Source organism: Podarcis cretensis (assembly GCF_951804945.1).
Source record: "Podarcis cretensis genome assembly, chromosome: 2".
Lineage (NCBI taxonomy): Eukaryota > Metazoa > Chordata > Lepidosauria > Squamata > Lacertidae > Podarcis > Podarcis cretensis.
Window position 1 is genome coordinate 108,870,050 of NC_137171.1, and position 11,983 is coordinate 108,882,032.

General features: G+C 51.4%; 1 protein-coding gene across 4 annotated transcripts in view; it reads left to right on the top strand.

Moving 5' to 3' along the window:
• The window catches only part of LOC307207094 (uncharacterized protein), a 12,918-nt gene extending 1,469 nt beyond the window's left edge, over positions 1–11,449 (top strand). For 2 of the 4 annotated variants that reach the window (XM_079960816.1, XM_079960815.1), the window contains exons 2-4: positions 404–477; positions 1,621–1,695; positions 5,243–11,449. In XM_079960816.1, coding sequence (XP_079816942.1) covers positions 444–477; positions 1,621–1,695; positions 5,243–7,512 — 2,379 coding nt within the window. In that variant the 5' untranslated portion in view covers positions 404–443 and the 3' untranslated portion in view covers positions 7,513–11,449. The remainder of the gene's footprint in view (positions 1–403; positions 478–1,620; positions 1,696–5,242) is intronic. The other 2 variants (XM_079960817.1, XM_079960818.1) reach the window with 2 other exon arrangements.
• Positions 11,450–11,983: the final 534 nt, after the last annotated feature.

The window sequence follows — 11,983 nt, forward strand, 5'->3', positions numbered from 1 at the left end:
GTCGGGGATACTGTGCTAGGTAGCACAAGGCAGCTTTCCATGAGCTTGTGCGCCTGTGATCCTATACAGACACAGAGACCTGATGTTGGATTAAGGAAGGGATCAGAAACATCTGGAAGAGAGCCACAGGCACCCCAACCCTGATTTCTTTGGATGCTACCCTTCTATTAGATCGAAATTAAAAGGATGACAGTCGCTGATCTCCAGTTCCTTAAAGAGGTGTGCATGTGGAAGAAGGAAGCAGGAACGCAATTTGAAGGGAGTTTGGTTACGACACCCTGACATGGTTGTTAGCGGCCTAGTTTGGGTGGAAGGATAAGGGGCACCAGAGAGTGTTGTTTTTGCAAGAGTTAACGCCACCTGCAAAAAAGGTGGGTGACTGCGCCTTCTTCTTGTCCTCCAGGTGAAATGCTGCAGAGGCTATTCTGCATCCCAGCAACAACATGCAGGAGAACTATGAGAATGTGATCTCTCTGGGTAAGGCATCACCAAAACAATTCAAAGCATTCAATATTGGCATGTCCACATTTATAGCGTGCACAGTACCTCGCCTGTTAAACAAAGGGTGTCCAACATGGTACCCTGCAGATGTTATTAGACTACATCTGTATTGCACGGGGTTGGACTAGAGATGATCCTTGCAATACCTTCCAACTCTGTGGTTCTGATTCTGTTATTCCAACTTCCCGAATCCCCAGCCATAACTCCCCGAAGGCCAAGGATGGTGGGGATTTGTGGTCCAGCAAGCTAGCAGTTCAAAAGCACGTCAAAGTGCAAGTAGATAAATAGGTACCACTCCGGTGGGAAGGTAAACGGCGTTTCCATGCGCTGCTCTGGTTCGCCAGAAGCAGCTTAGTCATGCTGGCCACATGACCCAGAAGCTGTACACCGGCTCCCTTGGCCAATAAAGCAAGATGAGCGTCGCAACCCCAGAGTCGGCCATGACTGGACCTAATGGTCAGGGGTCCCTTTATCTTTACCTTTAACCTCTGGAGTGCACCATGTTGGCTACTCCTGCTGGGAACTGATTTGTAATCTGTCTCATCATACCTAACATTTCCATTGTTTGGGACATTGTTTCAAAAAGCGTTCTACAAATTGGAAACAACTTACTTATTAAATAAACAGAGTCCACTTTGCTTTTCCTCCCCTGTTTTTCCTCCAGTTCTGCCATTGCACAGATTCTGAAAACGTCTCCATCCAGGCCAAACCATTCATTTCATCTATGGCTCAACAGTAAGATGCCATTTAGAAGCCGTTAAGGGCCTTTTTTTGTTGTTGCAGTTAGTAGATTTCATACCAGTGCAAAGCATTTTCAGACCTCTTCCCAGAACTGTACCTCTTGTAAAATGGACAAGGGTCTTCTAACAATCCTCAACGCCCTTAACAAAAACTACAGCTCCCAGAATTCTTTGGGGGAAGAAGCCACATCTGTTTAAAACAGTGTCATGATTCTTCAAATGTCCAGGGTGAATGTGGCCCAGTGGGTGGAAGTCGCAGGCTCTTGAATCCTAAAGGTGGTGGAATGACTCGGTTGGGAATTACTGGGTAACCAAAGCCCTGCATCTAATTTCCTTTCCAATTGCATCCTCCCCCTCTTTTTCTGGCATGACCGCACAGCGGAGGAAATTGCAATCAGCTGGCCCCGGATCACCGCATTTGCCGAGTCTCACAGAAGAAGAGGGTTGGCACCTGGTAAGTCAAGTGTCCGGAGAAGAAAATGGAGGCTGCAGAGCAGGTTGGTGTTGGGACTCCAACACCCATCAACCCAGCCACTGTGGCCAGTGGTCAGGGATGATGGAAGTTGTAGTCCATCAACCTGGAGGGAACCACATTCCCCTTCCCTGATGCAGAGCATGCACCCAGGTTCCTCTTGACCGCAGAAACACGATACAGCAGAATTTCTAAATGGGTATCCTGAGGGTGCCTTGGCGTGATAAGGTGACCATGGCTTCCTGAGCGACTTGTGCTTCCAGTGTAATGTGCGGTATGGAACTGCGCATCTCGCACATCTTGACCGTCACAACTTGTTGCAAACATTTGGAGGGTGGTATCTCACTGTGGCGCTGTGGGTTAAACCACAGAGCCTAGGACTTGCCGATCAGAAGGTCGGCAGTTCGAATCCCTGCGACGGGGTGAGCTCCCGTTGTTCGGTCCCTGCTCCTGCCAACCTAGCAGTTTGAAAGCACATCAAAGTGTAAGTAGATAAATAGGTACCGCTCCAGCGGAAAGGTAAACAGCGTTTCCGTGCGCTGCTCTGGTTCACCAGTCATGCTGGCCACATGACCCAGAAGCTGTACGCCAGCTCCCCCGGCCAATAAAGCGAGATGAGCGCCGCAACCCCAGAATCGGTCTTGACTGGACCTAATGGTCAGGGGTCACTTTACCTTTTTTATCGCACTGTGAGGGAGGTGAAGCTTGTCTTTTACACACTACAGAAGATATTCTTCACTAAAGGTAGGGATGCAGGGAGCTTGTTTCCCTCCAGATCCTGCTGGCCTCCCAACAGCCCCTGACCATTGGTCATGCTGACCAGGTCTTAACAAAATCTGGAGCACCACTGGCTTGGTGAAGGGTAACACTGATCTGGATAGACCAATGGTATCTGTTCTACTTTTTTGTGCTTCTCATGGCATGATACTTATTTGTAGAGCTGTGGTAGTTTTCAAACTACGTCAAGAAACTTCAGAAGAGCCTTCTGGATCAGACCAATGGCCTATCTAGCTCAGCACCCTTCTTCTCGCAGCAGCCAGTCGGATGTCTGTGGGAAGCGTAGCATGCAGGACCTGATCACCAGCCATCATGGACCCAGGAGTTTTTCAGTGAGAGGATCAGACAGGACCGGCCCTATCATTAGGCAGAGTGAGACGGCCACCCCAAGTAGCAGATTCCAGGGGACAGGAAGCCACAGCCAAGTATTGGAAGATAGGGCTAGGTGTGCCCTACGCGTGAGTTGTCTGTTGCCTCAGGTGTGGGCAAATTTGTCTCGTTCCTATAGGTGGAAATGGGAGGGGCCGAGGGGAACCCCATTTTTTCTTCACCTCAGGCAGCAAAATGACTTGTGCGGGGGCCTGAGGCAAGCTATTCTGAAGGAAATGTCAAACCTTCCTTGAAATCTATTGCTGCTGAGGGGTTTTCTGTGGGACCTGCTGTTAATAATAATAATAATAATAATAATAATAATAATAATAATAATTTATTTGTACCCTGCCCATCTGGCTGGGTTTCCCCAGCCACTCTGGGCAGCTTCCAACAAAGATTAAAAATACATTAAAATGTCACACATTAAAAACTTCCCTGAACAGGGCTGCCTTATGATGTCTTCTAAATGTCAGGTAGTTGTTTAACTCTTTGACATCTGATGGGAGGGCGTTCCACAGGGTGGGCGCCACTACCAAGAAGGCCCTCTGCCTGGTTCCCTGTAGCTTTGCTTCTCGCAATGAGAGAACCTCCAGAAGGCCCTCGGCGCTGGACCTCAGCGTCCGGCAGAACGATGGGGGTGGAGACGCTCCTTCAGGTATACTGGGCTGAGGCCGTTAATGCAGATGATAGGCTCAGTACGCCTGTTCCGGGTGGGGGTATATGAGCGGTCTGGGAGCCCTAGATACCTTCCAAATTGCTCAACAGCCAAATCAGGGTCTGCTGAAAAGAGAGACTGGAAGCAAGGAAGAGCAACAGAGGTCTTAAGGGAAAAGGATTCCAAGCAAAAAAACCCTTCCCTTCAAAGGCCATCTGGCAGCAAGGGTCCCAACCACCTGTGAAGGAGTTGGGTTGAGCAACAACATGTACTTAGGGCCCCCCCCCAAAAAAAATGAGGTTCCCCCCCTCCCCAGGAATTGCAGAGGGAGAAGCAAGGTGGAGGGGTGGAGGGGAAGGAAATCGGATACAGATTTTATGGTTGCTAGGCAATTACTCTTTCTTTGCAGTTCCTTTTTAATTGCTTCCAGATATCCACCAACTTGCTCTGAGAGCACACAGAGGAGATGATCTGCTGGGCTCGGGTCTGTTGTGGAGCCTCCATTGATGTCAGTGGCAAACTCACAACAGAACAATCAACCCAGCAAGGCAGACCAGGATTGCCCTGTGTGCTTCTGTCAGCAGGCTGGAAAGAGACTGGGGCTGGTTTGCAACCAAAGAAAACTGTGGGCCCAGAGGACTGCAACATGTGGGAGTTGCAGCCAAAGAAAGAAACACCACCCCAACAGCTTGCTGTGTGGGATGGCTTAGGCCATTTTACAGATGGGAATACTGAGCCTGAAGTAGAGGGACTTGGCCAAAGACTTGAGCCGAGGTTTGAACCCAGGTTCCTGCCTGCCCCATGCTCTCTCCAGCCATCCCTCTGGGTCTTTCAAAAGAGCAAGAAATGGGGAATGGTTAGCTGAGCACAGCATAGCAGAGGAATACTTAGGCATGGTTTTACAGATTAACAAGTCAATACAGCATTTATAATCACATACAGTAATGTGACTTTTGCTGCAATGGTGAGGTTTAGCTTATTTTTTTTTAGTTGCTGCTTTGCTCATAGTGTGTTCTGACTTCAATTGTTTTAATTGTTTTGTACGATTTATGCTGTAATTGTGAGGATGCTGTATTCTGTTGCTGTTATTGATTTTTTTGTCAGCTGCTTTGGGACTCATCTGAATGAAAAGCAGCACAGAAATACAAATCAATCAATTAATCAATGATGGCCGTATGAGTAACATTGGGGAACCTCCGGCTTAAGAGCCAAATGTGGGTGGGGGGGGGCAACATCTCTGCCTGGCCCTCTGGGCTCTCCCCAGACCACACTCATCTTTTCGCTCTCTCCTTGAGACGTTTTGCCTTGTGTTGAACTCTCCCTCTTGCTTGCATGAATGGTGGGTGGGTGTAGAACTAGCTTACTAAACAAAGGCAAACTTGACATTACTTGCTCCTCCCATTTTTTTACTCTGGCCCCACCCAGCACTGGCAAGTGGCCCCTGAAGGTTGCCCATGAACGGCTGGAACAAGATCCTCCACCCCTTCTCCATGGAACTGAATGCCATCTGCTGGTGGGGTAACAGCAGGGGAGGCCTGCTCCCCTGCTTGGGGGCTTCCTGGAGGCATCTTCTTGCCCAGTGTGGGGTGGTGGGCCAGATGGAGATTTGGTCTCCCTGTCTTCTGTTCAGGAGGCGGTTGGGGGAGGAGGAGGGCAGGGGTCTGCCGGGGGGAGCGATGAGTTGTGGCTCACCCATGACGGCCTTTTCAATTCCCTTCTCCCAAGTTTCCTTTCCCAGACCTCAGCAGTTACTGGATTCTCTCGTTGTTCCAGCAGATGATGGGATGGTGAGTGAGAATGAGAACGGGAATGAAGAAGAGGAGGAGGAGGCACCGCAGGACAGAGAAGGCGAGGGCGGAGGGGATGTTGCCGTTGAGAAGGTGGAGGCCCAAAAGGATCTCCTGCCGGAGAACACAAAGGAGCCTCTTGAGACTGAGCTGAAAGCCAGCGAGGAAGGCCCAGACCAGGTGGCCTTGGATGAGCGGCCAAGGAAGCCCCTGGGGAAGAGACAGGCCAAGTCGACCGTTCACCGCGCTTTCAAGAAGTTCTCCTCACGTAACCACCACCACCATGGCCTGCTGGGCCACACCGGTCGGTGCCACAGCTGCGGCAAGGGCTTCGGCTTCGGCAAGCGCTCCCGGCTGCACGGCGCCACCGGCCTGGAGAAGCCCTACAAGTGTGGCGAATGCGGCAAGAGTTTCCGGCTGCACTCCACCCTGGCGACCCACCAGCGCCGCCACACCAGCACCAAGCCCTACCGCTGCGCTGAGTGCGGCAAGAGCTTCAGCGTCGGCTCAGCCTTCATCCAGCATCAGCGCACCCACTCCGGCAAGCGGAGCGGGCCCGGTCCGGCCCGGCCCTGCGAGTGCAATGTGTGCGGCAAGAGCTTTGGGCTCCCGGCCCACCTTATCAAACACCAGAAGCAGCACCTGGAAGAGAAGCCCTACAAGTGCCAGGAGTGCGGCAAGGGCTTCAACTGGAACTCTCACCTGGAACGGCACCGCCGCATCCACACCGGAGAGAAGCCGTACGTCTGTGAGGACTGTGGGCGTGCTTTCGCCTGGAGCTCCCACCTGGAGCGCCACCGGCGGACGCATTTTGGTGGGCTCCAGAAGGCCTCCTCGTGCAGTTGTTGCTTGGCTGCGGCCGCGGCACCTGCCAGCAAAGCTAGCGCCAAGCCCTACCGGTGTGATGACTGCGGCAAAGGCTTCAACAAGAACGCAGCCCTGTCCAAGCACCGCCGCACTCACCATGCCGCAGAGAAGCCCTACGTCTGCCAGGACTGCGGCAAGAGCTTCGGTCTGAACGGCGCCCTGCTGCAGCACCGGCGGACACGGCACCCGGACGACTCGGCCAAGCCGTACGCCTGCAGCGACTGCGGCAAGAGCTTTGCCTGGAGCTCCCACCTGGACCGGCACCGGCGCATCCACGCCGGCGACAAGCCCTACCGCTGCGAGGACTGTGGGAAAGGCTTCTCCCAGAGCTCCCACTTAGAGCGGCACCAGCGGGTGCACAGGAGTGCTGAGCGACCGCCATGCCGCTGTGCCGAGTGCGGGTTTGCAGGGGCGCGGCGGCAGCGCCGGCGAGGGGCCCTGCTGGCCTGTAAGTGCAGCGACTGCGGCAAGAGCTTCCTGTGGCGGCGCCCGGCCTGCAGCGAGTGCGGGAGGGGCGGTGGGGAGGGCGTGCGGCACCAAGGGACGCAGACGGGCGAGAAGCCCTACTCCTGCCTGGACTGCGGCAAGTGCTTCGCCCAGAACTCGGCTCTGGCCAAGCACCGGCGCATGCACACCGGGGAGAAGCCGTACAAGTGCGCTGAATGCGGGAAGAGCTTTGGCGTCCGCTCCAACCTGCTGAAGCACCAGCGCACGCACCTGGGCGAGAAGCCCTACAAGTGCGCCGACTGCGGCAAGGGCTTCATTCAGAAGTCCGACCTCACCAAGCACCGGCGCATGCACACCGGCGAGAAGCCGTACCGCTGCGACGCCTGCGGCAAGTGCTTCAGCGTCAGCTCCAATCTCATCAAGCACCAGCGCATCCACTTGGGCGAGAAGCCCTACGCCTGTGGCGAGTGCGGGAAGGCCTTCATCCAGCGCTCCGAGCTCACCATCCACCAGCGCACCCACACCGGGGAGAAGCCCTACAAGTGCGGCCTCTGCGGCAAGTGCTTCAGCCGCAGCTCCCACCTCAACCGGCACCAGCGCACCCACAGCAACGGCAAGGCCTCAGCCGGCAGTGCCACCATGGCCCACACCACCCTGCTGGCTGCCAGCGCTGCCAAACCTGCCGCTCCCCTGCCCGCCTCTGCCTTCTCAGCCTCTTTCGCTTCGCCTGGGCCCCTGCCCGCCCTCCCTGCCTTCCCTGCTTCTCCATCATCCCTCCCGATCCCTTCTTTGGACCTGCCCTGGGCCCTGTCCTTTCCCTCCCGAAGCTTCCCGCACCCCTCCTTCCCTTCGCCTGCCCCATCAGGGGCCCAGGCCTCATCTCTGATCAACTAGCTTCTCCTTCTTTCTGCCCCAGAGCCAGCATGACCAGTGGTCAGGGGATGATGGGAGTTGTAGTCCAGCAGGATGGGAAAGGCTGCTCTCCGCACTCTGTTATCCCCCCTTTTCCTGAGGAACTGGGACTCTCTTTTCCCTGGTGACACAGTTCATAGGCTTCATGTGCCATCCTTCCTGCTCTCTGTTCCCTCTGATCAGGCCCCGTAACATCCTCCCTGTTGCCTTCCTGCCCTGCTTGGGGGATTCTTAGAAACACCTGGTTGTCCTCTGTGGGGAACAGGATGGTGTACTAGGTGGGCTTTTGGTCCGATCCAGCAGGGCTTTTCTTAACGCTCCTCAACATGGCTTCAGGTGTTTGCCTCAGAAATCGGCCATATTCTGTTCCGTCCTTTTCTGCTCAGTGCCCTTTCCCAGCCGCCTCATCTTCTCAGCCAGGTTCTTCCTTGGCAGGAGACATTCCAACTCCTTTGTTTCTTACTCCTTTGCAGTCCTGTCCCCCCTGATCGCCCTCCATTCTGTTTCCCTCCATTTTGTTTCGCTGCTGTTGTGGTGTTCATGCTTGTGAATTACCCACTCTTGTGCCTCTTCCTGTCCAGAACTTGTTTTTCTCATTTGCATTGCAAATCTCTATGTATTTTCCATTTTATGCCATATATACAAACCCATATATTCACGTACCCAGTGCTATTTTTTCTAGAAAAAGAGGTGTCAGAACTCACCATGAACACCTCCCTTGTTCTCTTAGAATGGTAATGGCGCTGACCTGAGAGATCCTGGAATTGAGTTCTAGAGAGATGTGGCTGAAAAAAGCCCTACATGCACCCAGTCACCCACCTATATAAATATGTGCCCATACACATCCCTTCTTCTTCTTCTTCTTCTTCTTCTTCTTCTTCTTCTTCTTCTTCTTCTTCTTCCCTGCCCTTCACCCTAAGGTCCCAAGGTGAGTTACAACAATTAAACCACAATATTATTATTATTATTCTTATGCAAATACGTCTTTTTAATAGTTTTCCAAAATTGCCCCAACAATAGCCAGATTATAACAATATCAATTAATTAAACCACAATATTAAAATCAGTTTAAGACAACTTCACAATTCCAGGTTTAAGGTGTTTTCTTAAAATATACACCTCAGGTGTCAGAAGCCGGGTGTGTCAGGCATTCACCGGAAGCTGTATAGGGAAGTTTGCGGGTGCATCTTGGTTGGCTGAAAATTCCACAATTTACAGGCTGCCACCCGCCCTAAGCCTCGGAGGGTGGTAGAACAGCCAAGAGGGCTTCCTCGGCCAAACTTAACACCTGAGGGGATCTGTCGGGAAGGAGGTGGTCTTTCAGGTATTCAGGGCCTGAGTCCACACACACACATAACATACGTAGAGAGAGATTCTAGTACCAGATACCACCAACACACTCCTGCCAATCCCTTGCTTTCATTTGATTAATACACTCAAAGATTTTGCCCATTTTTGTTCTGAGATATCTGCTATTCTAGTTACGTGGTGACACTGGAAAATGTGGCCTCTGGATCAGTCCTGCATGCCTGTCATTATGTTGCTGTGCCAGTGGCTTTCTGTAGATGTTGTATTCGCCCCATTTCCTCTTATCTCCTGTGCCCTCTCTGCTTTCTAGTTTGTAAACTCTTCAGAGCCAAGGTCAGGCTCAGGGTCTGGATTATAAGAATGCTAGAAGAGTCCTGCTGCATCGGGCCAAAGGCCCATCTAGCCCTTTTCTCGCAGTGGCCAACCAGATGCCTATGGCGTCCTCACAAGCATGGCATGGGTGCAATAGCCCTCTCCTCACCTGTGATGCCCAGCAGCTGATACTGAGAGGCAGACTACCTTTGAGGGACCTTATACCTGAGGAGAGACTCTACCTCAGTGGCAGGAGGCCTGCTTTGCATACCAAAAGGTACTGGGTTCAAATTCCTGGCAACTCTTATTTTTAAAAGGGTCAGGAAGCAAGGGAGTAGGGAAAGTTCCTCTGCCAGAGACCCCAGAAAGCCTTGCCAATCAGACTAGGCATTTCTGGGTTAAGATAGATCAATAATCTGAGCCGGTATCAGGCAGATTCCTTCAATCCTAGGTCCGTTTGATAAACCTCCATAAATAAGTGAATAGGGGAGGAATCCTCTGCCAAGAGCTATTTCGACATCAAATACTTGTGGGAGAATTATATGAAGTGGGGCCACGTCCTGGTTCAGCTCGTGATTTTATAAGGGGGAAAGTCTTAGGTTGGGACGCAGCCATTGACAATGGTAGATCTACTGTAGTCTGTTTTTAACGTCACTTCCATGTGGCCTGTTTATTGAGTATTTGGACGGTGGCAATTTAATAAGCATCCACTCTGGTTTGTTTGTGGTGAGGTTAGCTGATGTTGTGTCAAAGCAAGTGTCATCCCACACTTTACAGTGCATTTCCCTCCCTCCGTCACTTTTTGCAAAAAGTCCAAAATAGTGACGCACACACACCAAAAGCTCTCTTTTACTAAGCAACTTTATATCTTGTGCAATCAAACTTTTTTTAAAAAAAAATGTTGTACTTTATGGTGCTTTTTAAAATGTTGAAAGGGTGCTTTGTGTTTGTTTGTTTGTTTGTTTGTTTGTTTGTTTGTTTGTGTGGTCTTCCACAAAGCACCTGTCTCTCACAGGACCACAATAACAGGCCAATTGCTATTGCCCCAGAGCATTCTGGGAATGGCTGGTTCTTGCTGTGCTCTTATTTAAAGAGAGCATTCCTCTAGCGTGAAAGCGGAGGGAGAAAATCTGAAAACCATCGCCCTTTCAAGCTCTTGGAAGCCGACTGGTGAATATGAACTCTACTGTGGTCAAATGTGAGGAAATAGGGGAGGGAGGCTGCATCCCTAAGCACTAGCCATTCTGGCTGGGGCTGATGGGAACTGGAGTTCAACAGCACCTGGAGGGCCACACACTCCCCATTCCTGAGACAGGAGAACGACAATCAAGCAATGGTGTGTCAGTGTTTCTAACACATAGGAATGGCTCAGAGAGCTGGGCTGTGGCAAGGTATTTTGGGACAAGCCAAACATCTCAACAAGTGTCTATATTGTGAATCGGGGGGCCAAATGCAGCACTCTAGGCCTCTCCCCCTGGCCCTTGTGACTCTTACCAGGCCACACCCCTCACCAGCCCTGCTTTGAACCTTCCTCACATCTTTGTCGGACTGGACTATGCCCTTGAACTCTGAACAATGCCTCTGATGTGTTCATGTGAAGAAGTGACCCTACTTTGTAAAGGTGAAATGTCCATTTGCTGCTCCACCCGTTCCGTTCTTGTCTCTGGCCCCGCCCATCACTGCCATGTGGCCCCCAGAAGCTCATGTGGCCCTCGGACTGAAAAACATTACCCTTTTGTAAATACTGATAGGCGATATGTTGCTTCACCGAAGAGGGAATCGCCCGGTCCGGAGGAACTGTTGGTTGGCATGTCAAGTGATTGCAATGGTTGGAACATTTTTGCTTGAGGAAGAATTTGGGGTCCTCCTTGCACTTCTGCCCTCTTCCGAACAGTGTGAGGTGAGCCCCCGTTTGTTCCTCAAAGGGCGTAGGAAGATGGGGCCCTTTGGCTGGGCTGCAGCATCCTAAACCCGCCTCGAGACTTCACCCAGATATTTCATTGTGGGGACTAAAACAAAGAATTTATCTGTCCGCTCATCAGAAACATCCCATAGGTTGAAACTGGAATTATGGACCAGGCTCTCTCTGTGAGAGTGGCCACTGAGGTGTTAGTGCTGCAATATTAGGAGGCAAATAACAGTGATACTGAGATTTCTATATTTTATTGTATATGCTCTTTTGCTTTTGTCACACACACTCATCGCCTGTACTCCCGGATCAACTTGGAAATGTCGTTCTATTGCTTTTGTGGAGAACACTGTGCTTATATGGGTGTGAAATGCAATGAACCTAACATCTTGTGCGCCTCATTAGCTTTTTTCCCTTTGGGAACAGGACTGTTTGTTAAACAACCAGTACTGATTAAGAATGCTTTTGTGCAGAAACCAGAAGGTGAAGGTGGTCTTCTAGGGAGGGCAGGGGTAATTTCAGAAAGACACGGGCGAGCACAGAAACACAGCAATTTAAAGAATGCTCAATAACGGTGCTGCACAGTTATAGGAACATGGCTGTTTCCTACACAGAATTTGTGTCACACAAGAATCGGGTTGCAGGATTTGTGTCAGCAAACTCTTAAGTATACAGTGGACACTCGGGTTGCGAACGTGATCCAGGTGGGAGGCACGTTCATAACCCGCAGCGCCGTGTCTGCGCACGCTCAGGTTGGGATTCGGCGCACGATTTAGTGCTTCTGCGCATGCGCTGAAACCCGTAAGTAACCCGTTCCAGTACTTCCGGGTTTCGGCACATCCATAACCCCAAAACACGCAACCTGAAACGTCTGTAACCCGAGGTATGACTGTACGACTATATATGAATATATTTTTACTGCCG